Source organism: Oryx dammah, unplaced genomic scaffold (genome assembly GCF_014754425.2).
Source record: "Oryx dammah isolate SB20612 unplaced genomic scaffold, SCBI_Odam_1.1 HiC_scaffold_21, whole genome shotgun sequence".
NCBI classification, from domain to species: domain Eukaryota; kingdom Metazoa; phylum Chordata; class Mammalia; order Artiodactyla; family Bovidae; genus Oryx; species Oryx dammah.
Genome location: NW_024070205.1, coordinates 45,403,050 through 45,426,288, shown reverse-complemented (window position 1 = coordinate 45,426,288; position 23,239 = coordinate 45,403,050). Strand labels below are relative to the sequence as shown.

General features: G+C 41.3%; 1 protein-coding gene across 1 annotated transcript in view; it reads right to left on the bottom strand.

Moving 5' to 3' along the window:
• The window catches only part of WDR64 (WD repeat domain 64), a 123,156-nt gene extending 100,101 nt beyond the window's left edge, over positions 1 to 23,055 (bottom strand). The window contains exons 1-3 of the mRNA XM_040263575.1: positions 22,911 to 23,055; positions 10,132 to 10,262; positions 1,282 to 1,384 (exon numbers count right to left, since the gene is read on the bottom strand). Of these exons, the coding sequence (XP_040119509.1) occupies positions 1,282 to 1,384; positions 10,132 to 10,262; positions 22,911 to 23,055 (379 nt within the window). The remainder of the gene's footprint in view (positions 1 to 1,281; positions 1,385 to 10,131; positions 10,263 to 22,910) is intronic.
• Positions 23,056 to 23,239: the final 184 nt, after the last annotated feature.

The following is a 23,239-nucleotide window of genomic DNA, read 5'->3' as shown; positions in this document are numbered from 1 at the left end:
AGAAAGTCACCTAGTTCACAAAGTTATTTAGTCACTAAGTCACGTCCCGCTCTTTTGCAACCCGATGGACTGTAGCCAGCTAGGCGTCTCTGTCCATGGGATTCTCCAGGCAGCGATACTGGAGTGGGTTGTCATTCCCTTCTCCGGGGGATCTTTCCAACCCAGGGATTGAACCCGCATCTTCTGAGTTGGCAGGCAGATTCTTTACCACTGAGCCACTAGGGAAGCCTGGCTTACAAAGTAGACCTTAACAAATATTTGTTGAGTGAATAAACAAGTTACAGAACTCAATAGCCATCTATAAAGATGCTTTTGAAATTCTAATTTAGGAGGCCAGAAACCCGTCTCCCCTGGTCACCGGCCCCTCCTCAGTAAGTGATGACAGCAGCATCACCGCTGCTCCCTGGCTTCTGTTCTTTGATGACAGTTGCCATGGAGAAGCCCAGAGTTTAGGCTCTGGTGAGCTCTATCGTTGGGCTAAGGAAGGGTCAAAAACCAGGGTGGGTTTTGTTCACAAAGGACTGAAGTAAGTTCAGGATTTTTTTTTTTTTCTTCTTTTTTAAAGAACACCAGGTTTGATCTAGACTATGCCCTTCATCTCAGAATTTGAGATGAAATGCTTGAGGACAGAGACAGATTCTGGAGGATTCCTTTCCACATCCTGGACTTCTCCCTCCCTGGAGGGAGGAAAAGAAAGAAAACCCATGGCTTCAGTAGTGGGCAGGGAAATGAGTTCATGGGACCCAGGCTCAAATTTTAAAGCAAATGTCATATCTAAACTGGAGACCTCAAGCTGAGCTAACACTCCTCTGTTATTGACCCAAATTCACAGTTCGAGAGGTGTTAATGCTAACCTCCATAAGATAATCAAGGGTGGGATCTTGGGAAGAGTTCTAATAAGTGAAAACTTGAAAATTCAATTTTAAGAATATATATATATATATTTTAAATGTGATTGATCCATTTGGTACTGGAGCACACATTATTGAGGTGACATTGTGGAGACATTTAACTTGAGATCTGAACCATTTCTAAAAAATGGGAATTTTCCCTCCTTATATTCCCTACTTAGTGTCCTTCAGAGCAACAATAATATTTCCAATTCGACCGCAAGTTTCTTCTGATTCTGCATTTGAAACTGTCACTCCCCTCTCTTGTTATAAATTACTGATCAAGTAAATAAGATGGAAAATGGTTCAATGGAAATGTTGTATTCCCAATATTTATTTTTGAGAAAATATTAAAACCCACGTTAATTTGTTAGGGAAATTAAATTATCACCTGAAATTACAACTCGCTGTTTTCTAGAAATGAGGAAAACCAAATTTTCTTGATCCATTTGGTTAATAAGAGACTCTTCTTCAGAGGTAAAGTAGCCAAAGATCTGAAAATCCAAACAACACAGGTAAACACTCACAGTATCTCAGAAATGGCTGTAGAGTAAGAGATTTAATGTCGGTTGAATCTGAAGGCTTACTTTGAATTAACAATCAACATATTGCTTTATAAATACGAACTTCTGATATAAATATCAGAAGGCAGTTTAATATTATTCAGCATACTGCATGCTGATGGGCATGAGTTTTGAGCAGTTATAGATTTTTCTTTCCAATGGATAAACTGATGTCCCAGGCTGATGTCCTTGCTCAGACTGATAGTTCATTTAGGAGCTGGCATGTGCTTGGAAATCAAATCAGTCTTCATCAGACAGTTCTCAGTGCTCAATTGAGAACCCTGATGCTGAATTTTGCCACTCTCCAATAACTCCTACCCATTTTCCATAAATCTTCCTGAACAAGACTTTTCATTTCTTTATTGGTGGGGGTCGGGGGAAGGTTGGGCTTTCCCTGGTGCCTCAGGCAATTAAGAATCTGCCTGCAGTTCAGGAAACCCGAGTTTGATCCTTGGGTCAGGAAGATCCCCTGGAGAAGGGAATGGTTACCCATTCCAGTATTCTTGCTGGAGAATTCCATGGACAGAGGAGCCTGGCAGGCTACAGTCTATGGGGTCACAAAGAGTTGGACACAATTGAGAAACTAACACTTTCACTCACTTTGAAATTTTGCTGTTCCAAATCCTACCCTCCAGAAATTGCGTTAATCAATTACTATAAAAAGAATATCTTGAAGAAAAAAAGTGCTTTTTATTTGTGAATAAATTGTCAAGATTGTGTAATTCCAAGGAATTTGAAACATAAGATGGCTATTTTTTCAGTTGTCTTATGATATACAGAAATAAAGTTCTTAGAAGTTAATGACACACTGTATTTCTCATAAACTTGAGACTAGCTGGTCTTGTTAGTAAATGAACAGAATGAGCTTCTGAAACTCAAGTGTGGATATGAACCACTGGATCTTACTCAAGTGCAGTTCTGACTTGTAGGCCTGGGAGCGCACCTTTCTAAGAAGCTGTCCGTGAGGGACCAATCAGTCTGTTATAATAACATTTGTTTCCTTTGATGTAGATAATGGCTTAGCATTATGTGTTTACATGTCCTTCCGTCAGTTGTTTCACAAAGGTAACTACTTCCTCCTTTACATTCTCCCACATCCAAACCTCACAACATCTATCAACTGCCTGAATAATTTCCTACAGTTAGGTTTTATTCCTTGGGAAGACCAAGATTATCAGACTCTGTTGTATTTTTCCATTTTTCTTTCCATCAGAAAAAGCAATATTCATTAAAAGATTAAGACATTTATTACTTTTCAGAAATTGCTGTTAACTTTCCATGAGTACAAAACATGGTGCATGCAGCATCTAATTCCCTTTGAAGGATTGAGAGCATGCTGAAAGGAAGGCCCAAGGTCCTCATGTCCTTGCTAACCGTCAGGTGGGGCTGCCCCTACCTTTCAGAGGCCTCTTTTCAGTCCTACTACTTGGGGCCCTACATCTCAGCACCAGCAATGGTGTTTCAAATCCTTCACACTTAGAATCTTCTTCCGCCTTCTTCTTCCCTTTTTAAAGACTCCTGTGATTACATTGCGTCCACCCAGATAATCCAGAACAGTCTATTTTAAGGTAACTAATTAGTCATCGTTAGCAATATTGCATAGGAACCTGAAATGTCAGGTCCATGAATCAAGGCAAATTGGAAGAGGTCAAACAAGAGATGGCAAGAGTGAACATCGACATTCTAGGAATCAATGAACTAAAATGGACTGGAATGGGCAAATTTAACTGAGATGACCATTATATCTACTACTGTGGGCAGGAATCCCTTAGAAGAAATGGAGTAGCCATCATAGTCAACAAAAGATTCCAAAATGCAGTACTTGGATGCAATCTCAAAAATGACAGAATGATCTCTGTTTGTTTCCAAGGTAAATCATTCAATATCAAAGTAATCCAAGTCTATGCCCCAACCAGTAATGCTGAAGAAGCTGAAGTTGAACGGTTCTATGAAGACCTACAAGACCTTTCAGAACTAACACCCCAAAAAGATGTCCCTTTCATTATAGGGGACTGGAATGCAAAAGTAGGAAGTCAAGAAACACCTGGAGTAACAGGCAAATTTGGCCTTGGAATGTGGAATGAAGCAGGGCAAAGACTAATAGAGTTTTGCCAACAGAATGCACTGGTCATAGCAAACACCCTCTTCCAACAACACAAGAGAAGACTCTACACACGGACATCACCAGATGGTCAACACCGAAATCAGATTGATTATATTCTTTGCAGCCAAAGATGGAAAAGCTCTATACAGTCAGCAAAAACAAGACCAGGAGCTGATTGTGGCTCAGATCATGAACTCCTTATTGCCAAATTCAGACTCAAATTGAAGAAAATAGGGAAAACCACTAGACCATTCAGGTATGACCTAAATCAAATTCCTTATGATTACACAGTGGAAGTGAGAAATAGATTTAAGGGACTAGATCTGATAGACAGAGTGCCTGATGAACTATGGATGGCAGTTTGTGACGCTGTACTGGAGACAGGGATCAAGACCATCCCATGGAAGAGAAATGCAAAAAAGCAAAATGGCTGTCTGAGGAGGCCTTACAAATAGCTGTGAAAAGAAGAGAAGTGAAAAGCAAAGGAGAAAAGGAAAGATATAAGCATCTGAATGCAGAGTTCCAAATAATAGCAAGGAGAGATAAGAAAGCCTTCCTCAGCGATCAATGCAAAGAAATAGAGGAAAAGAACAGAATGGGAAAGACTAGAGATCTCTTCAAGAAAATTAGAGATACCAAGGGAACATTTCAGGCAAAGATGGGCTCGATAAAGGACAGAAATGGTATGGACCTAACAGAAGCAGAAGATATTAAGAAGAGGTGGCAAGAATACACAGAAGAACTGTACAAAAAGGATCTTCACGACCCAGATAATCATGAAGATGTGATCACTCACCTAGAGCCAGACATCCTGGAATGTGAAGTCAAGCATCACTATGAACAAAGCTAGTGGAAGTGATGGAATTCCAGTGGAGCTATTTCAAATCCTGAAAGATGATCTTTGAAAGTGCTGCACTCAATATGCCAGCAAATTTGGAAAACTCAGCAGCAGCCACAGGACTGGAAAAGGTCAGTTTTCATTCTAATCCCCAAGAGAGGCAATGCCAAAGAATGCTCAAACTACCGCACAGTTGCACTCATCTCACATGCTAGTAAAGTAATGTTCAAAATTCTCCAAGCCAGGCTTCAGCAATATGTGAACCGTGAACTTCCTGATGTTCAAGCTGGTTTTAGAAAAAGCAGAGGAACCAGAGTTCAAATTTCCAACATCCACTGGATCATGGAAAAAGCAAGAGACTCTATTTCTGCTTTACTGACTATGCCAAAGCCTTTGACTGTGTGGGTCACAATAAACTGTGGGAAATTCTCAAAGAGATGGGAATACCAGACCACTTGACCTGCCTCTTGAGAAACCTCTATGCAGGTCAGGAAGCAACAGTTAGAACTGGACATGGAACAACAGACTGGTTCCAAATAGGAAAAGGAGTACGTCAAGGCTGTATATTGTCACCCTGCTTATTTAACTTATATGCAGAGTACATCATGAGAAACACTGGGCTGGAAGAAGCACAGCTGGAATCAAGATTGCTGGGAAAAATATCAGTAACTTCAGATATGCAGATGACACCACCCTTATGGCAGAAAGTGAAGAGGAACTAAAAAACCTCTTGATGAAAGTGAAAGAGGAGAGTGAAAAAGGTGGCTTAAAGCTCAACATTCAGAAAACTAAGATTATGGCATCTGGTCCTATCACTACATGGGAAGTAAATGGGGAAACAGTGGAAACAGTCTCAGACTTTATTTTTGGGCTCCAAAATCACTGCAGATGGTGACTGCATCCATGAAATTAAAAGATGCTTACTCCTTGGAAGGAAAGTTATGACCAACCTAGATAGCATATTCAAAAGCGGAGACATTAATTTGCCAACAAAGGTCGTTCTAGTCAAGGCTATGGTTTTTCCAGTAGTCATGTATGGATGTGAGAGTTAGACTGTGTAGAAAATTGAGCACCAAAGAACTGATGCTTTTGAACTGTGGTGTTGGAGAAGACTCTTGAGAGTCCCTTGGACTGCAAGGAGATCCATCCAGTCCATCCTAAAAGAGATCAAGCCTGGGTGTTCATTGGAAGGACTGATGCTAAAGCTGAACCTCCAATACTTTGGCCACATCAAGCAAATAGTTGATTCATTGGAAAAGACCCTGCTGCTGTGAGGGATTGCGGGCAGGAGGAGAAGGGGACGACAGAGGATGAGATGGCTGGATGGCATCACTGACTCAATGGACATGAGTTTGAGTGAACTTCAGGAGTGAGTGATGGACAGGGAGGCCTGGCGTGCTGTGATTCTCGGGGTCGCAAAGAGTGGGACACAACTGAGAGACTGAACTGAACTGAATTAGCCATCGTAATTGCATCTGCAAAGTCCCTTCACAGCAGTACTAAATTACTTCGATGTTTTATTTGATGAACACAGGACAAGAATCTTGGGGCCGGTGGTTGGCATGGGGGACATCTTTAGCATTCTGCCTATCACATCCTCCTTTTATAAATGCAATCAATACAATAAGCTATTTGTGCAAAATACAACACAAATACCAATATTAGCAGGCTGTTTAACTTCAGAAAGTCATGTGAGATAATTTTCAGATAATAATGTGAAATGACAGTCAGTTCAGTTCAGTTCAGTTCAGTTTAGTCACTCAGTCATGTCCCACTCTTTGCGACCCCATGAATCACAGCATGCCAGTCGTGTCTGAACTGAATATACAAAATGCATTCAAGGCAGTTTTAAGACACTCAATGAACCTTGAGAACCTGGCTGTGATAAATTGGATTTTGTCAAAATGTAAAAAAAAAAAAAAAAAAGCCAATTTTATTAGGTTGTCACAGCTGTCATATCAGCATGCATTTAAAAAAACATCAAATTGGTGTTAAGAATTGAAATGCCAGTCTATGTCTGATGCAGGATATGACACGCTTGGGGCTGACGCGCGGGGATGACCCAGAGAGATGTTGTGGGGAGGGGGGTGGGAGGGGGGTTCATGTTTGGGAACGCATGTACACCTGTGGTGGATTCATGTCAATCTATGCCAAAACCAATACAGAATTGTAAAGTAAAAATTAAAATAAATAAATAAATTTAATAAAAAAAATAAAAAATAAAAAAAAATAAAAAAACATCAAATTGGTGAATTTTTATGTAGCCATTTTTAATATTGAATAAAGAAAAAAAGCAACATTTTGGATTTTGGCATATTATGCTTCATTATTTCAAGGAATTAAAACATAGTTGCAATGCAAAAAAAAAAAGCAAAAAGTTTGTCCTCTGTATGGAGAAGTTGCTGTGACTGATGAAACATGTCAAAAGTGGTTTATGAAGTTTCATGCTGGAGGTTTCACACTAGACAGTACCCTGTGGTCAGGTAGAGTGGTTGAGGGCAATCCAATTAAGACACTCACTGAAAACAGTCAATGTTATACCATGCAGGAGATAGCCAATATACTCAAAACATCCAAATTGAGCATTGAAAGTCACTGGCACCAGCCTGGTTATGTTAATCACTTTGATGTTTGGGTTCCACATAAAGTTAAATGAACAAAACCTTCTTGACCATATTTCTGCATGCAATTCTGTACTGAAATGTGATGAAAACTTTCCATTTTTTGAAAAAAAAAATTCTGACAGGCAATGAAAAGTGGATACCGTATAATAATATGGAATATAAAGGATCATGGGGCAGGTGAAATGACACCAACCACACCAAAGGCCGGTCCTCATCCAAAGAAAGTGATGTAGTATACACGGTGAGACTGGAAGGGACTCCTCTATTATGAGCTCCTTCCAGAAAACCAAAGGATTAATTCCAACAAGTACCACTTACAATTAGAACAGCTGAAAGCAGCACTCAACGGAAAGTGTCAGGAATTAGTCAACAAAAAGTACATAATCTTCCATCAGGATGATACAAGACCTCATGTTTCTTTGATGACCAGGCAAAAACTGTTACAGCTTGGTTGGGTAGTTCTGATTCATCCACCATATTCATCAGACACTGCACCTCCAGATGTCCATTTATTTCAGTCATCACAAAATTCTCTTAATGGAAAAAGTTTCAATTCCCCTGAAGACTGAAAAAGGCACCTGGAACAGTTCTTTGGTCAAAAAGGTGAGAAGTTTGGGGAAGACGGAATTACGAAGTTGCCTGAAAAATTGCTGAAGGCAGTGGAACAAAACGTTGAATACATTGTTCAATAAGGTTCTTGGTGAAAAATGAAAAATGTGTCTTTTATTTTTATATTAAAGGCCAACGGAGCTTTTTGGCCTACCCAATATATCCAGTGATCATTTTTGGATGCAAGAGTTGGACCATAAAGAAAGCTGAGCACCAGTCAATCCTAAAGAAAATCAGTTCTGAATATTCATTGGAATGACTGATGCTGAAGCTGAAGCTCAAATATTTTGGTCACCTGATGCAATGAACTGACTCCTTAGAAAAGACCCTGATGCTGGGAAAAATTGAAGGCAGGAGGAGAAGGGGATGACAGAAGATGAGATGGTTTGATGGCATCACTGATTCGGTGAACATGAGTTTGAGTTGTTAGGTTGCTGCTGCTGCTAAGTCGCTTCAGTCGTGTCCGACTCTGTGTGACCCCATAGATGGCAGCCCACCAGGCTCCGCCGTCCCTGGGATTCTCCAGGCAAGAACACTGGAGTGGGTTGCCATTTCCTTCTCCAATGCATGAAAGTGAAAAGTGAAAGTGAAGTTGCTCAGTTGTGTCCAACTCTTAGCGACCCCATGGAGTGCAGCCTACCAGGCTCCTCTGTCCATGGGATTTTCCAGGCAAGTTGTTAGGTTAGATAAAAGGAAATCCTGCTGTTTGCATTAACACACTGGACCTTGAGAGTATTATGCTAAGTGAAATAAGTCAGATGCAGAGAATCAGGGTATGTGATCAGCTTGTGCTCACAATCAAAATCAGCTTGTGCTCAAATTCCCTGATTAGCTGATGTGTTGGAATCTCCATTTTCAGTTTTCTGGTTCTAACTAGTCTGGGGGCTACATGCCAGCTACATGCTACTGATGCAGTGAACTTCTGGATAAAGTTTCAGTCAACCTGGTGGGTGTTTTAATATCTGAAAAAGTTAGGTACATGCTTCATACTTAGGGTTCTGTCTTTAAAACAGAATCTGGGGTCTTTGTGATAGATCTGTTATGTTTAACTCTTTAAGCTATAGCCATAACTGCTCAAGTTATAGGTACTCTCCTGCCTGACTCTCCTGTCTTTGTTTCTTCATCCTTTACTTCCTCAAACATTAACTGCTAGGGCCTGTCCTTTGCTCTATATGGAGAACCTAGGGAGTCATGGTATATTTCTAAGGCTGCTTTTCCCAATCAACAACAAGCGGGGACACAGAGCAGTCTGTATTGTCCCAGACCTTCTGGGAAGGTCCTGCAGGCTCTTTCTTGGTTTCAGTTCAGGAATTTTGTGTTCCTTAAAGGCTTAATAGAAGTACTTTTTTGTTTGCAATTTTTTCCCCAAAATTAATTGATGAATTTATTTGTTTGACTTTGAGGATCTGAGCTATCATTTACTATTGGTTTCTAATTTTATCAAATTGGAATCAATTGAAATATTACTTTTAGCTTTCCACATAGTCAATTTTGTCTATGGGGTCACACAGAGTCAGACACGACTGAAGCAACTTAGCAGCAGCAGCAGCAGCAGCAGAAGGCAGACAGAGTAAGGTTTTTGAGAAGACATGTAATTGAGAAGATATATCTCTTCTAAATCTTTGATACAAAATTCTATATACACATATTTACTAGTTCCTTAAATGTGATAGTCAAATCCATTAAATCCTTGCTATTTCTTTTTCTACTATATTTACTGATTTTTCAGAGACAGCCAAATAATTTAAGAGATCATTCTGATGACTCTGTGTGCAATTTTTTCAATTCTAAGTTACCTAAAATCCTTTTAGATTTATAAACAAATCAATAGAATGCAGTCTTCTGTGAGTTTTAAATGAGTGAAGAATTTCCCCTCTCTTTTTCCATAGTTCACAGATTACTTTGCAATCAAATATGCTTCTTCACATATGTTCTTCCAATAACACAGAATGATCTCTAAGGAGTCAATACCGATTGATAAGAAAATGTCTCAGGAAACATAAGAGCTGGTCAACCTCATTCTTCTCTTAAAAATAGGGATATACTGACATTTATATACATTGACACTACTGAAAAAGAATATCTCATTTAGAATGTAATGAAAACCTTACTCTGTCTGCCTTCTGCTGCTGCTGCTGCTGCTAAGTTGCTTCAGTCGTGTCCGACTCTGTGTGACCCCATAGACGGCAGCCCACCAGGCTCCCCCGTCCCTGGGATTCTCCAGGCAAGAACACTGGAGTGGGTTGCCATTTCCTTCTCCAATGCGTGAAAGTGAAAACACTCAGTCGTGTCCGACTCTTAGTGACCCCATGGACTGCAGCCCACCTGTCTGCCTTACTCACTTTTAATTATGGGCAGTGCCTTGCCTTTAATGGATATAGGCATTGAAACGTGCCACAGGCACACTGTGGTTAACCCCTATAGGGTTAACTTTTTTTTTTTTTTTGCTGAACAAGGGAAAATAATACTAGGATTTCATATTATAAACAAGAAAAGTGGATACCTCACACCAGTCTATAGATGCATCTGGGTTGTTGCAGAGCTTCCTATAAAAGCATTTCACATCTTGACTCTTCACTTCTGGACCAAAGAGTTCCTGTACCATCTTGTAAAACTTGTCATAATCAACTGCATCTACATTGTAACGAAGCACAAGAACTTTGTCAGAAAATTCAAAGGACTATACCCTGGTGGCTCAGAGGTTAAAGCGTCTGCCTGCAATGCGGGAGACCTGGATTCGATCCCTGGGTCGGGAAGATCCCCTGGAGAAGGAAATGGCACCCCACTCCAATATTCTTGCCTGGAGAATCCCATGGAGGGAGGAGCCTGGTGGGCTATAGTCCACGGGGTCGCAAAGAGTCGGACTCGACTGAGCGACTTCACTCACTCACTCACTCATACTGCAGTTTTAGTTGCTTTTTCTATTTTCTAATTTATTTCCTGGTGGTGATGGTTTAGTTGCTAAGTCATATCTGACTCTTTGTGACCCCATGGGTTGTAGCCCACCAGGCTCCTCTGTCCATGGGGATTCTCCAGGCAAGAATACTGGAGTGGGTTGCCACGCCCTCCTCCAGGGGATCTTCCCAACCCAGGATTGAACCCAGGCCTCCTGCACTAGCAGGTGGATTCTTTACCACTGAGCCACCTGGGAAGCCCAATCTATTTCCTTATTTCAACCTATAAAAACTTCTAAAGTTTAAAGATCTTCCCATGGGAACATAACTAAGCTCTTGGGTAGAATATTACATAGTCAGAAAGAAATAATTTACTTTGGTGTTTAGTATCTCCCCCGTAGATTTTATTTCAATTATTTTAGAAGTCTTGTTCAGGAATACAAAGGTACGAAAGTCAACTACTTTTTCCTAATAGGAAGAAGTTTTACTAACAGGAGTATTTCCTCAAACTAATATTGGGTAGACAATAAAAGTGAGCAAAGAGCATATCTTCTTTTGTTTCATTTTGGTTTTTTCTCACCAAAATTATATTATTTTTTTCATTATGTCGTTAGTTCATCTCAGCATATTTTTACATATGATGTAAAGTGAGGGTGTTTCATTTTGGATTCTCTAAGAAGCAGAGCCCAAGACAGATGCAGAGTTGCAAGAAACTTACTGGGGGTCGGGGGAGCTCCTGTGAAAGAAAGAATGGGAACAGGAGTATGTGATGAGAGAGTTCAGTTCATAATAAAGTTCTGATACATGTTAAGGGAAAGAGAGGTGAATTCATTCAACACATGAAAGACAGGTCTCCATACCACCTTTCAGTGGAACTCCCACAGATCCTGAGCCCTCACTTGCCCCTTACTCTTCTTAGGTGTCAGCAAAGAGATTGTTACTGGAAGTGGTGTGGTAACCATCTACCTGCAGGTTCCTTGGTTCCCAGAATTCTCCTGTCCCTACACCCTTGTAATGCATTATTTTTCACAGTTTATCCCAATCCTTTACATGCAGAACCTATTCAGTAATGTTCTTCGTATCTACTGTCATTATTTGTGTAACTTCCCTCTTTCTCCTTAACATTTGTGGTTGTTCTGTAATTGTTGAAAGGCTCCAATCCGTTTTTCACTATCTCTTCTAAAATCTCTCTCCTTGAAATAGTTTTTACTAATGTCAAATTTCTTAAAGTCTTGGATAACATCTGACTTTTCCTGAATTTTTATCACTAACTTGCCACATGCCACTGCTGCTGCTAAGTTGCTTCAGTTGTGACTGACTCTGTGCAACCTCATAGATGGAAGCCAACCAGGCTCCCCCATCCCTGGGATTTTCCAGGCAAGAGTACTGGAGTGGGTGCTAGACAAAGTAAAAAAAAAAAAAAAAAACAACTTGACTCTAGCTGTATGCAGTTCAGGAAGCAACAGTTAGAACTGGACATGGAACAACAGACTGGTTCCAAATAGGAAAAGGAGTGCGTCAAGGCTGTATATTGTCACCCTGCTTATTTAACTTCTATGCAGAGTAGGTCATGAGAAACGCTGGGCTGGAGGAAGCACAAGTTGGATTCAACATTGCCAGGAAAATATCAGTAACCTTAGATATGCAGATGACACCACCCTTATGGCAGAAAGTGAAGAATAACTAAAGAGCCTCTTGATGAAAGTGAAAGAGGAGAGTGAAAAAGTTGGCTTAAAGCTCAACATTCAGAAAATGAAGATCATGGCATCTGGTCCCATCACTTCATGGCAAATAGATGGGGAAACAGTGGCTGACTTTATTTTTCGGGGCTCCAAAATCACTGCAGGTGGTGATTGCAGCCATGAGATTAAAAGATGCTTACTCCTTGGAAGGAAAGTTACACCAACCTAGATAGCATATTGAAAAGCAGAGACATTACTTTGCCAACAAAGGTCCGTTTAGTCAAGGCTATGGTTTTTCCAGTGGTCATGTATGGATGTGAGATTTGGACGATAAAGAAAGCTGAGTGCCAAAGAATTGATGCTTTTAAACTGTTGTGTTGGAGAAGACTCTTGAGAGTCCCTTGGACTGCAAGGAGATCCAACCAGTCCATTCTAAAGGAGATCAGTCCTGGGTGTTCATTGGAAGGACTGATGCTGAAGCTGAAACTCCAATACTTTGGACATCTGATGCGAAGAGCTGACTCATTTGAAAAGACCCTGATACTGGGAAAGATTGAGGGCAGGAGGAGAAGGGGATGACAGAGGATGAGATAGTTGGATGGCATCACCGAGTCAATGGACATGGGTTTGGGTGGATTCCGGGAGTTTGTGATGGACAGGGAGGCGTGGTGTGCTGTGGTTCATGAGGTCGCAAAGAGTCTGACACGACTGAGCGACTGAACTGAACTGAGCTTTGTTAATTATTGATTTTTTGTGAGCCATACTAGTAACTTAATATTTCTGACTTTCTACTTTCCCATGTATTAAATGGGCATAATAATTACAATCATTATGAAGAATAATTGTTGACTATTTGACACTGTAGACAAACATGTACACAAACCACACCATTGACTGAATGTTGATTTTGACAAATTTTGTGATTCACTGGGGCATAGCTGTTGAGTTACAGGACAACAAGGAGTTAGACACAAATATACATTAAGCAACTTATGTGTCAGAGCTGAGCTAGACAGTGGTCATAGAATGGAAAACTAGGTAGCCAAGACCCCTTCTTCTGGTAGTTTATATTCTAATGGGATAAACAGAAAATCAAGTGAACAAAATATTTATGGGCTATGACAGCCAAGACTAGTTGCTAGAGATGGACATTGGATTAGTGGTTATCTGTGTAACAGGGCATGAGAACATTCTGGAATGGTAGAGATATTCTCGGTCTTGATCTAGTTGATACCTACAGGTATGTTTACATATGTCCAAATGTATTGAGTTATACACTTAAGAACAGTGTGCTTTCTGTGCTTTACTGTAAGTAGGTCATATCTTAGTAACAATGTGAGAATCACTAAGTTGACAGTGAGATTAATGCTCAGAAGGAAATCAATAGGGAGATATGATATTAACAGAATTATGCTGTGCTGGTGGGTGAGGGTGGAACTGAGGGAATCCCTTTCTAAGGACAGGTAAAAAGCAACAAAGCTGAGACCTGATAAGCAAAAGGAGTCAGACATATGCTAAAGCTAGAGAAGAGCATTTTAGGTAGAGGCTGACAAACACAAAAATGCTAAGGCAGGAAAGAGCTTGGTGCATTCTTTAAAGGTCAGTGATATGAAGTATAGTGAGGACTGGGGAAAGTTATCATGAGGTGAGATCAGAGAGGAAGGAGGGCCAAGTTAGAGTTAGAAGTTTGTATTTTATTCTAAGCATGATGGTGAGCTATCACTAGAGCCTTTGAAAGACCCTGGTTGCTATGAGGAGACAAGGCTGAAAATTATAAAGTTAATCAGGAGTTTCAGACTCATGTTTCAGATGTGGAGGCTTAGGTCAAGAAGATACATTTATGCCTCTTTTCTCTGTGAGTGTGTGCTCAGTTGCTCAATCCTGTCTGACTCTTTGCCACCCCATGAACTGTAGCCTGCCAGGCTCCTCTGTCCATGGGATTTCCCAGGCAGGCATGTTGGAGTGAGTTGCCATTTCCTCCTCCGGGGGATCTTCCTGACCCAAGGATTGCACTCACATCTCCTGTATTGGCAGGTGGATTCTTTACCACTGAGCCACATGGGAAGCCCACCTATTTTGTCCACTTAATTATTAATAACAACCCCTTTCATTCTTGAAAGTGTCCTCATCTGGATGATAAGTGGTATAGGCACTGATGGTAAATTATCTGCCTGCAATGCAGGAGACCTGGGTTCAATTCCTGGGTAGGGAAGATCTACATCAACTCCCGGAATCCAGTCCAGAATTCAATGGACAGAGAAGCCTGGGGGGCTACAGTCCATGGGGTCGCAAAGAGTCAGACATGACTGAGCAACTCATACACACCTACACACCCAGGCACCAAAGAGAGATCACTGAGATGGTGAGATATGGCTGGAAGTAGAATTGCAAAGACTTGCTAATAGCTTGGAAGTTTGGGGGACAGAATTTGTGAGTGAAGGACAGGCTGGATTCTAGAGTAATGGTTGTTATTGGGAGAGTTTGCCTTACCTCTCTCATAGGCTATTTGGCAATGTATGCAGACATTTTTGATTGTTACAATGAGGGACGAGGATGCTATTGACATCTGGTGGGTAGAAGCCAGAGATGCCACTAAATATTCTGCAGGGCACAAGATAGCCCGCCCCCATTCCTGGCCTCACACACATACACATAGAATACATATACAGACAGAACAAAGAATTGTCAAGCCCCAAATGTCAACAGTATCAAGGTTGAGAAACCTTGCTCTAGAATGACACTCAGGTTTCTGATTTCAAAACTGAACAGACATTGGTACTATTTACCAAAACAGGAGCAAACGAGTAAGAGTCATATTTCTTGAGAAAAATAAACCATTCAATCTTGGTAATATTAAGTTTGAAATTCATATGAGAGATCCAAATAGCTTAGCTGTTTTAAATTCATACCAACTAGTACAGATAGATATCTATTCTAAATGCCACTGGATAAGGAATGTAAGACTTTTCTTTCCTCAGATGATTTTAAGTATATTGGGTAATTAACAAGAAGATTTAAGAGCAATATTGCACAGATGAACTCCTACAATACACTTGATATGGTTTTTGAGGTAAACAATGGTGCCGTTAAGAAACATTCTCTCTAGTTCTCAGCTTCTTGCCTATCTTGCCTATGGTGAGAGGTAGACCTGATTTGGGGCTTCCCAAGTGACTCACTGGTAAAGAATCCACCTGCCAGTGGGGAGACACAGGTTCGATCTCTAGGGTTGAAAACATCACCTAGAGAAGGAAATGACAATCCACTCCAGTATTCTTGCCTTGGAATTCCAATGGACAGAGGGGCCTGGTGGGCTACAGTCCATGGTATCTCAAAAGAGTCAGACACAACTAAGCAACTAAACAACAACAACAACAAAAATGAATGTATGCCAGTATTAGCAGTCTGATCAAAATTCAGATTACATTTCTCCCTTCTCAATCTTTTAGTTTAGTCCCAGTCATAAATTTATCTAGCAGTATTTAGTTTTGATCAAATCTAATACACATACATATATAACTATTAACTACAGTCACTAGTACATTGCACTTTAGTTATAGTAGAATGTACTATAAAAATGTATATACATATATGTCTATAATATATATGTGTTCTCTCTCTCTAAACATAAAGATATATATATATGTATATGTGTGTGTATATAAACATATATTGATATTTCTCCTGGCAATCTTGATTCCAGCTTGTGCTTCTTCCAGCCCAGCATTTCTCATGATGTACTCTGCATAAAGGGCTTCCCTGGTGGCTCAGAGGTTAAAGCATCTGCTTGCAATGCGGGAGAACTGGGTTCGATCCCTGGGTCAGGAAGATCCCCTGGAGAAGGAAATGGCAACCCACTCCAGTATTCTTGCCTGGAGAATCCCATGGACTGAGAAGCCTAGTGGGCTACAGTCCACAGGGTCGCAAAGAGTCGGACATGACTGAGCGAGCGACTTCACTTTCTTTCACTTCACTTACTCTGCATATAAGTTAAATAAGCAGGGTGACAATATACAGCCTTGATGTACTCCTTTTCCTATTTGGAACCACTCTGTTGTTCCATGTCCGGTTCTAACTGTTGCTTCCTGACCTGCATATAGGTTTCTCAAGAGGCAGGTCAGGTGTTCTGGTATTCCCATCTCTTCCAGAATTTTCCACAGGTTATCGTGATGCACACAGTCAAAGGCTTTGGCATAATCAATAAAGCAGAAATAGATGTTTATCTGGAACTCTCTTGCTTTTTCCATGATCCAGCAGATGTTGGCAATTTGATCTCTGGTTCCTCTGCCTTTTCTAAAAACAGCTTGAACAACTGGAAGTTCATGGTTCACATATTGCTGAAGCCTGGCTTGGTGAATTTTGAGCATTATTTTACTAGTGTGTGAGATGAGTGCAATTGTGCAGTAGTTTGAGCATTCTTTGACATGAGAAATGCTGGGCTGCCAGAAGCACAAGCTGGAATCAAGATTACCGGGAGAAATATCAATAACCTCAGATATGCAGATGACACCACCCTCATGGCAGAAAGTGAAGAGGACCTAAAAAGCTTCTTGATGAAAGTGAAAGAGGAGAGTGAAAAAGTTGGCTTAAAGCTTAACGTTCAGAAAATGAAGATCATGGAATCTGGTCCCATCAAATAGATGGGGAAACAGTGGAAACAGTGTCAGACTTTATCTTTTTGGGCTCCAAAATCACTGCAGAAGGATGGTGACTGCAGCCATGAAATTAAAAGACGCTTACTCCTTGGAAGAAAAGTTATGACCAACCTAGATAGCATATTCAAAAGCAGAGACATTACTTTGCCAACAAAGGTCCGTTTAGTCAAGGTTATGTTATGGTCTTTCCAGTGGTCATGTATGGATGAGAGAGTTGGACTGTGAAGAAGGCTGAGTGCCGAAGAATTGATGCTTTTGAACTGTGGTGTTGGAGAAGACTCTTGAGAGTCCCCTGGACTGCAAGGATATCCAACCAGTCCATCCTAAAGGAGATCAGCCCTGGGTGTTCTTTGGAAGGAATGATGCTGAGGCTGAAACTCCAGTACTTTGGCCACCTCATGTGAAGAATTGACTCATTGGAAAAGACTCTGATGATGGGAGGGATTGGGGGCAGGAGGAGAAGGGGACGACCGAGGATGAGATGGCTGGATGGCATCACAGACTCGATGGACATGAGTCTGAGTGAACTCTGGGAGTTGGTGATAGACAGGGAGGCCTGGCGTGCTGCGATTCATGGGGTGGCAGAGTCGGACATGACTGAGCAACTGAACTGAACTGAACTGATAAACATATATACTAGAGAAAGAAAATTTCAGTGTGGCTATGTAATTGCAAGCATGTAGATTTAAGCAAGGTTTATTTGTTTAGCACACATTTAAGGAGTGCTTCCTGGCTTCAGACTCTAGGCTAACTCTGAGGTTACCAAGTCTTCAAAGAACTCACAGTTCAATGCTAGAAAGAAAGGGCAGAAATACACACATGTATATCAATTTCAACAAGTTAAGATTAGCAGGTTATTCCTGGAGATGCAATAAAATGCATCAAAATTTCTAAGGATGGCTTTGCTCAGGAAAAGTTTGGAAGTTTTTGTAAAGAAGTGATGTTTTATTCGGATCTTGAAAAATGAGGAAGTATTCATAGACCCTCCAAAAGGGAGGAAATGTTCACCACTTTGCAGCGATGACTCGTGCAAAATCAGAGTCGTTAACAGTACGCCAGATTTGGAAATGCTGAGAAGTTAATGTTAAGACAGAAGTTGCAGGCAGGGCAATTCCAAGGAGCTACAACTGGAGTAGGTTAGGGGAGGATGCCATAATGTACATGGATTTTAAGGGTGCTCTAATATACTAGGAATGTGGAAATTCTAAACAGATTTTTAAAGGAAAATCTCCCAGCAGAACTATACAGAAAGGAATCACTCTTGGCAAGAAGACCATTATATAAAAAAGCTGTTATAATAACTCAAGAGTGAGATGCCATGAAATAAAGAGTCAAAATTTATACCAAGACACCTGGCTTAGGAGACTGGGTAGTTGATGTCCATGCTGTAAGACTGAGAGACAATGCAGGCAACGCTCAAGAAAAAAAGAGGCAAAGAAAGAATGAGAAGAGGAAAAAATAGGAGGAGAGTGGTGTTAATGAGTAACACAGAAGATAATTTCTAGAAGCAGTAGCTGCTAACTGTTTATGCAGTGAAATGGCCAAGTAAGCTGGAAAATATAAACAAGTTGTTGAATTTGGCAGGCATATTAGGTGATCGAATACCTTGGTAAGAGGATTTTTCAGCAAAGTGATGAAGGAAGCCATACTTGATTGAAAACGAAGTGGGGACATTATGGGGAAATTTAGCAGAGAAGCAAAGGAAAAACATACAAGCTTAAAAAGGAAGAGAAAGTCAAGGTAAGGATTGTCACCATAATTCTAGTTTTAGAGGACAAAACCAGTGGGAAAGGAAGATTTTGCAGTCGTTGCAGCAAGGTAGCAACAGCTCTGGAGGGGAGGAGGCATGGAAGAAAGGACAGGTATTGCTTCAGGTAATTTGGAAGTGGAAGAAAGAGAGTTTGAGGGGATTCTTATCTTTTGGCTCTGCTTTCACTTATGATGTTGAAAGCTTGACTGAGAGAAGCTGAGATCCTATTGAGGACTCAGAAAAAGTGCAAGGGTTTGGACAATCAGTTACAGAGAGAGTTAAAACAAACTGACAAGGGGACTAGGGAAAGATGAAAGCTTATTGAGTAGTTTAGAAAGCCCAGCCAAGTTCTCAATCATTTAACAAAAGCATATCTATTAATAAAAGGTCTGAGTCAGCTCTAACACTTAGGAATTGAGTGACTTGAACAGATGATTTTTACATATCTCTCATTTGTTAACAAATAAAATGGAGCTAATAGCAATAAGGAGCCTGGCAGACTAGAGTCCAGTTCAGTTCAGTCGCTCAGTTGTGTCCAACTCTTTGCGATCCCATGGACTGCAGCATGCCAGGCCTCCCTGGCCATCACCAACTCCCAGAGTTTACTTGAACTCATGTCCACAGAGTCTGTGATGTCACCCAACCATCTCATCCTCTTTCATCCCCTTCTCCTCCCACCTTCAATCTTTCCCAGCATCAGGGTCTTTTCAAATGAGTCAGCTCTTCACATCAGGTGGCCAAAGTATTGGAGCTTCAGCTTCAACATCAGTCCTTCCAATGAAAATTCAGGACTAATTTCCTTTAGGATTGGCTAGTTTGGTCTCCTTGCTGTCTAAGGGACTTTCAAGAGTCTTCTCCAACACCACAGTTCAAAAGCATCAATTCTGTGGCACTTAGCTTTCTTTGTGGTCCAACTCTCACATCCATACATGACTACTGGAAAAAACATAGCTTTGACTAGACATCCATGGGGTCACAAAAGAGTCGGACATGACTTAGCAACACAACAACAAAAATAGCAATGACAGTAATATTTGCCTTTTAGAATTGTTATGAGAAGTAATTAAATTGTATTTATTAAAATGATTTGTAAATTATTAAATACTATCAACTACAAATTGGCAGTTGCCAAGGGCATTTGCCATCTGCCTTTGCTGGGATTAAATCTGTGCTGCTGTAGCAGCTGACCTTTGACACTTCCCGAAGGGATTTCAGGGTGGAGAGTAGGGGTTCCTAGGTGGCACTAGTGGTAAAGAACCCACTTCCCAATGCAGGAGTTGTAAGAGACTTGGGTTTGATCCCTGGGTCGGGAAGATCCCCTGGAGGAGGGCATGGCAACCCACTCTAGTGTTCTTGCCTGGAGAATCTCATAGACAGAGGAGTCTGATGGGTTTTAGTCCATAGGGCCACAAAGAATATGATAAGACTGAAGTGACTTAGCAGGCACAAGCTCCAGGAAAACTGGTGGAACAGGTCTTTAGATAGTTAGATATTTTCAGGAACTGATTTAGTGATCCTATCCCTTGCAATCTCCTCCTATCTACAAAAGTCCTAAATCCCTTTATGGTGACATCAGCTCCTTGTGACTAGCAGAAAATCTTTTGTAAGATAAGTGCTTGATTGCATGAACTCCCATTTCACCAAAATCTCATATGTTGACCTTCCCCCACTACCTCTTGGAGCAGTCTCTCAGAGGTATCTGAGGTGCTGTCTCCCAGACTGCAGTCCCCATTTGGCCCCCAATAAAATTTAACTTGCAACTCTCAGGTTGTGCATCTTTTTTAAGTCAACAAGACTATTCAGATAATACTGGTTTGGGTCTGAACACCCAAAGTCAACATTTCCACTTGTTTATGACTATGTTGTTGTCATTGTTGTTCAGTCACTCAGTCATGTCCTTCTCTTTGCAACCCCAGGGACTGTAGCCCAGCAGGCTCCTCTATCCATAGGATTTCCCACACAAAAGTACTGGAGTGAGTTGCCATTTCCTACTCCAGCCTAGCATATTAAGAGGCTGGCCATGCTGACCCTCTAGCAGTCATGTGGGCCCAACTACTTCCCTTACAACAGCAGGATTTGTTCTATTAGAATTTTACTCTACCATTAAGCCTTACTGCTGCTGCTGCTGCTAAGTCGCTTCGGCCGTGTCTGACTCTGTGCGACCCCACAGATGGCAGCCCATCAGGCTTCTCCGTCCCTGGGATTCTCCAGGCAAGAACACTGGAGTGGGTTGCCATTTCCTTCTCCAATGCATGAAAGTGAAAAGTAAAAGTGAAGTCGCTCAGTCATGCCCAACTCTTAGCGATGCCGTGGACTGCAGCCTACCAGGCTCCTCCGTCCATGGGATTTTCCAAGCAAGAGTACTGGAGTGGCTTGCCATTGCCTTCTCCCCATTAAGCCTTACTCTTCACTGCTATTCTCAATGATCTAAAGCTACACACTACACCACTCCCCTTCAACCTTGACCATGGAGCTATACATTCAGTTCTGTGTTGGTATCTGATTCTAGTAATCCTGGCAGATCACTGCTCACCACCATCTGCTTACCTTGGCATGCTTGAAATTATTCCAGCCTAGAGACATGAGGAGAGGCCCAGAGAGTGAATCATGGTGAGGGAGGAAACATTGCCTTACTTAGAAAATTCTTTATGATCTTGTGATACCCTTAAGTAAAGTGATGGCAGGTAGTTCATGTGGCTTACTAATGATCACTATGCACTAGTCACTCAAGTCGTAAAGAATCTGCCTGCAATACAGGAAACTTTGGGTTTGATCCCTGGGTCAGGAAGGTGCCCTGGAGAATAGAATGGCTACCCACTCCAGTATTCTTTCCTGGAGAATTCCATGGACAGAGGAGCCTGGCGGTCTGCAGTCCATGGGTTCACAAAGAATTGGACACAACCGAGCAACTAAGCACGCCTGCAATGCCCTATTGAGAGTCCCAGAGCAACCAGTAAGACGTCAAATGGTAGATTCCACATAAGAAACCTTAGATGTCATTTAACCCATCCCCCTAATTTTACATTTGAGAGAGCTAACTGGGAATACCAGACCACCTGACCTGCCTCTTGAGAAAACTATATGCAGGTCAGGAAGCAACAGTTAGAACTGGACATGGAACAACAGACTGGTTCCAAATAGGAAAAGGAGTACGTCAAGGCTGTATATTGTCACCCTGCTTTTTTAACTTATATGCAGAGTACATCATGAGAAACGCCGGGCTGGAAGAAGCACAGCTGGAATCAAGATTGCTGGAAGCAATATCAATAACCTCAGATATGCAGATGACACCACACTTATGTGAAGAGGAACTAAAAAGCCTCTTGATGAAAGTGAAAGAGGAGAGTGAAAAAATTGGCTTAAAGCTCAACATACAGAAAATGAAGATCATGGCATCTGTTCCCATCACTTCATGGGAAATAGATGGGTAAACAGTGGAAACAGTGTCAGACTTTATTTTGGGGGGCTCCAAAATCACTGCAGATGGTGACTGCAGCCATGAAATTAAAAGATGCTTACTCCTTGGAAGTAAAGTTATGACCAACCTAGATAGCATATTGAAAAGCAGAGACATTACTTTGCCGACTAAGGTCCGTCTAGTCAAGGCTGTGGTTTTTCCAGTGGTCATGTTTGGATGTGAGAGTTGGACAGTGAAGAAAGCTGAGCACTGAAGAATTGATGCTTTTGAACTGTGGTGTTGGAGAAGACTCTTGAGAGTCCCTTGAACTGCAAGGAGATCCAACCAGTCCATCCTAAAGGAGACCAGTCCTGGGTGTTCATTGGAAGGACTGATACTGAGGCTGAAACTCCAATACTTTGGCCACCTCATGTGAAGAGTAAACTCATTGGAAAAGACTTCAATGCTGGGAGGGATTGGGGGCAGGAGGAGAAGGGGACGACAGAGGATGAGATGGCTGGTTGGTATCACTGACTTAATGGACATGAGTCTGAGTGAACTCCGGGAGTTGGTGATGGACAGGGAGGCCTGGCGTGCTGTGATTCATGGGGTCACAAAGAGTCAGACATGACTGAGCGACTGAACTGAACATTCAGAGAAATGAAAAGAGCTTCCCCAAGTCCACTTAGCTATTCAAGGACAGAGTCAGATGAGGAACTGTACACCACCCTCCCATTCAATGTCTTTGCTATTCAGCTATGTTGCCTCTCCCTGTTGTAAGAAGTAATTAAATTATATTTATTAAAGTAATTTGTAAATTATTAAATTCTATCACCTTTCTGTTTGATAGTATTCCCAGTTCTAATCAACACACCAAACTGGACTCCCCCTTATTCACTGATCTTACCTTCTTTGGGGGCAAACAAGCCGGCTCTTTCATCTCTTTTCTGCACTGCTACATGTTCAACCAATCTTTCAAACCCTCTCAAGGCTGTCCTGAAACTGCTAACCTGCAGTGCAGTGTTGATATGTTTTTCCTCCCTGATATCCATAAGGATATAGGGAATCTTTTATTTTGTCCAGAAATAACAGTGTAAATTTGCCAACTTGGAAAACCTTCCAGTTGTTGCAATGCCTCCCTGCTGCCTCAGTTTTTGCCCTAGGTCTCATTCCTTTGATCTTAACATCCCATACTGTGGGTAGGAGTATAGCAGGGAAAACACTGACTTAGGTCCA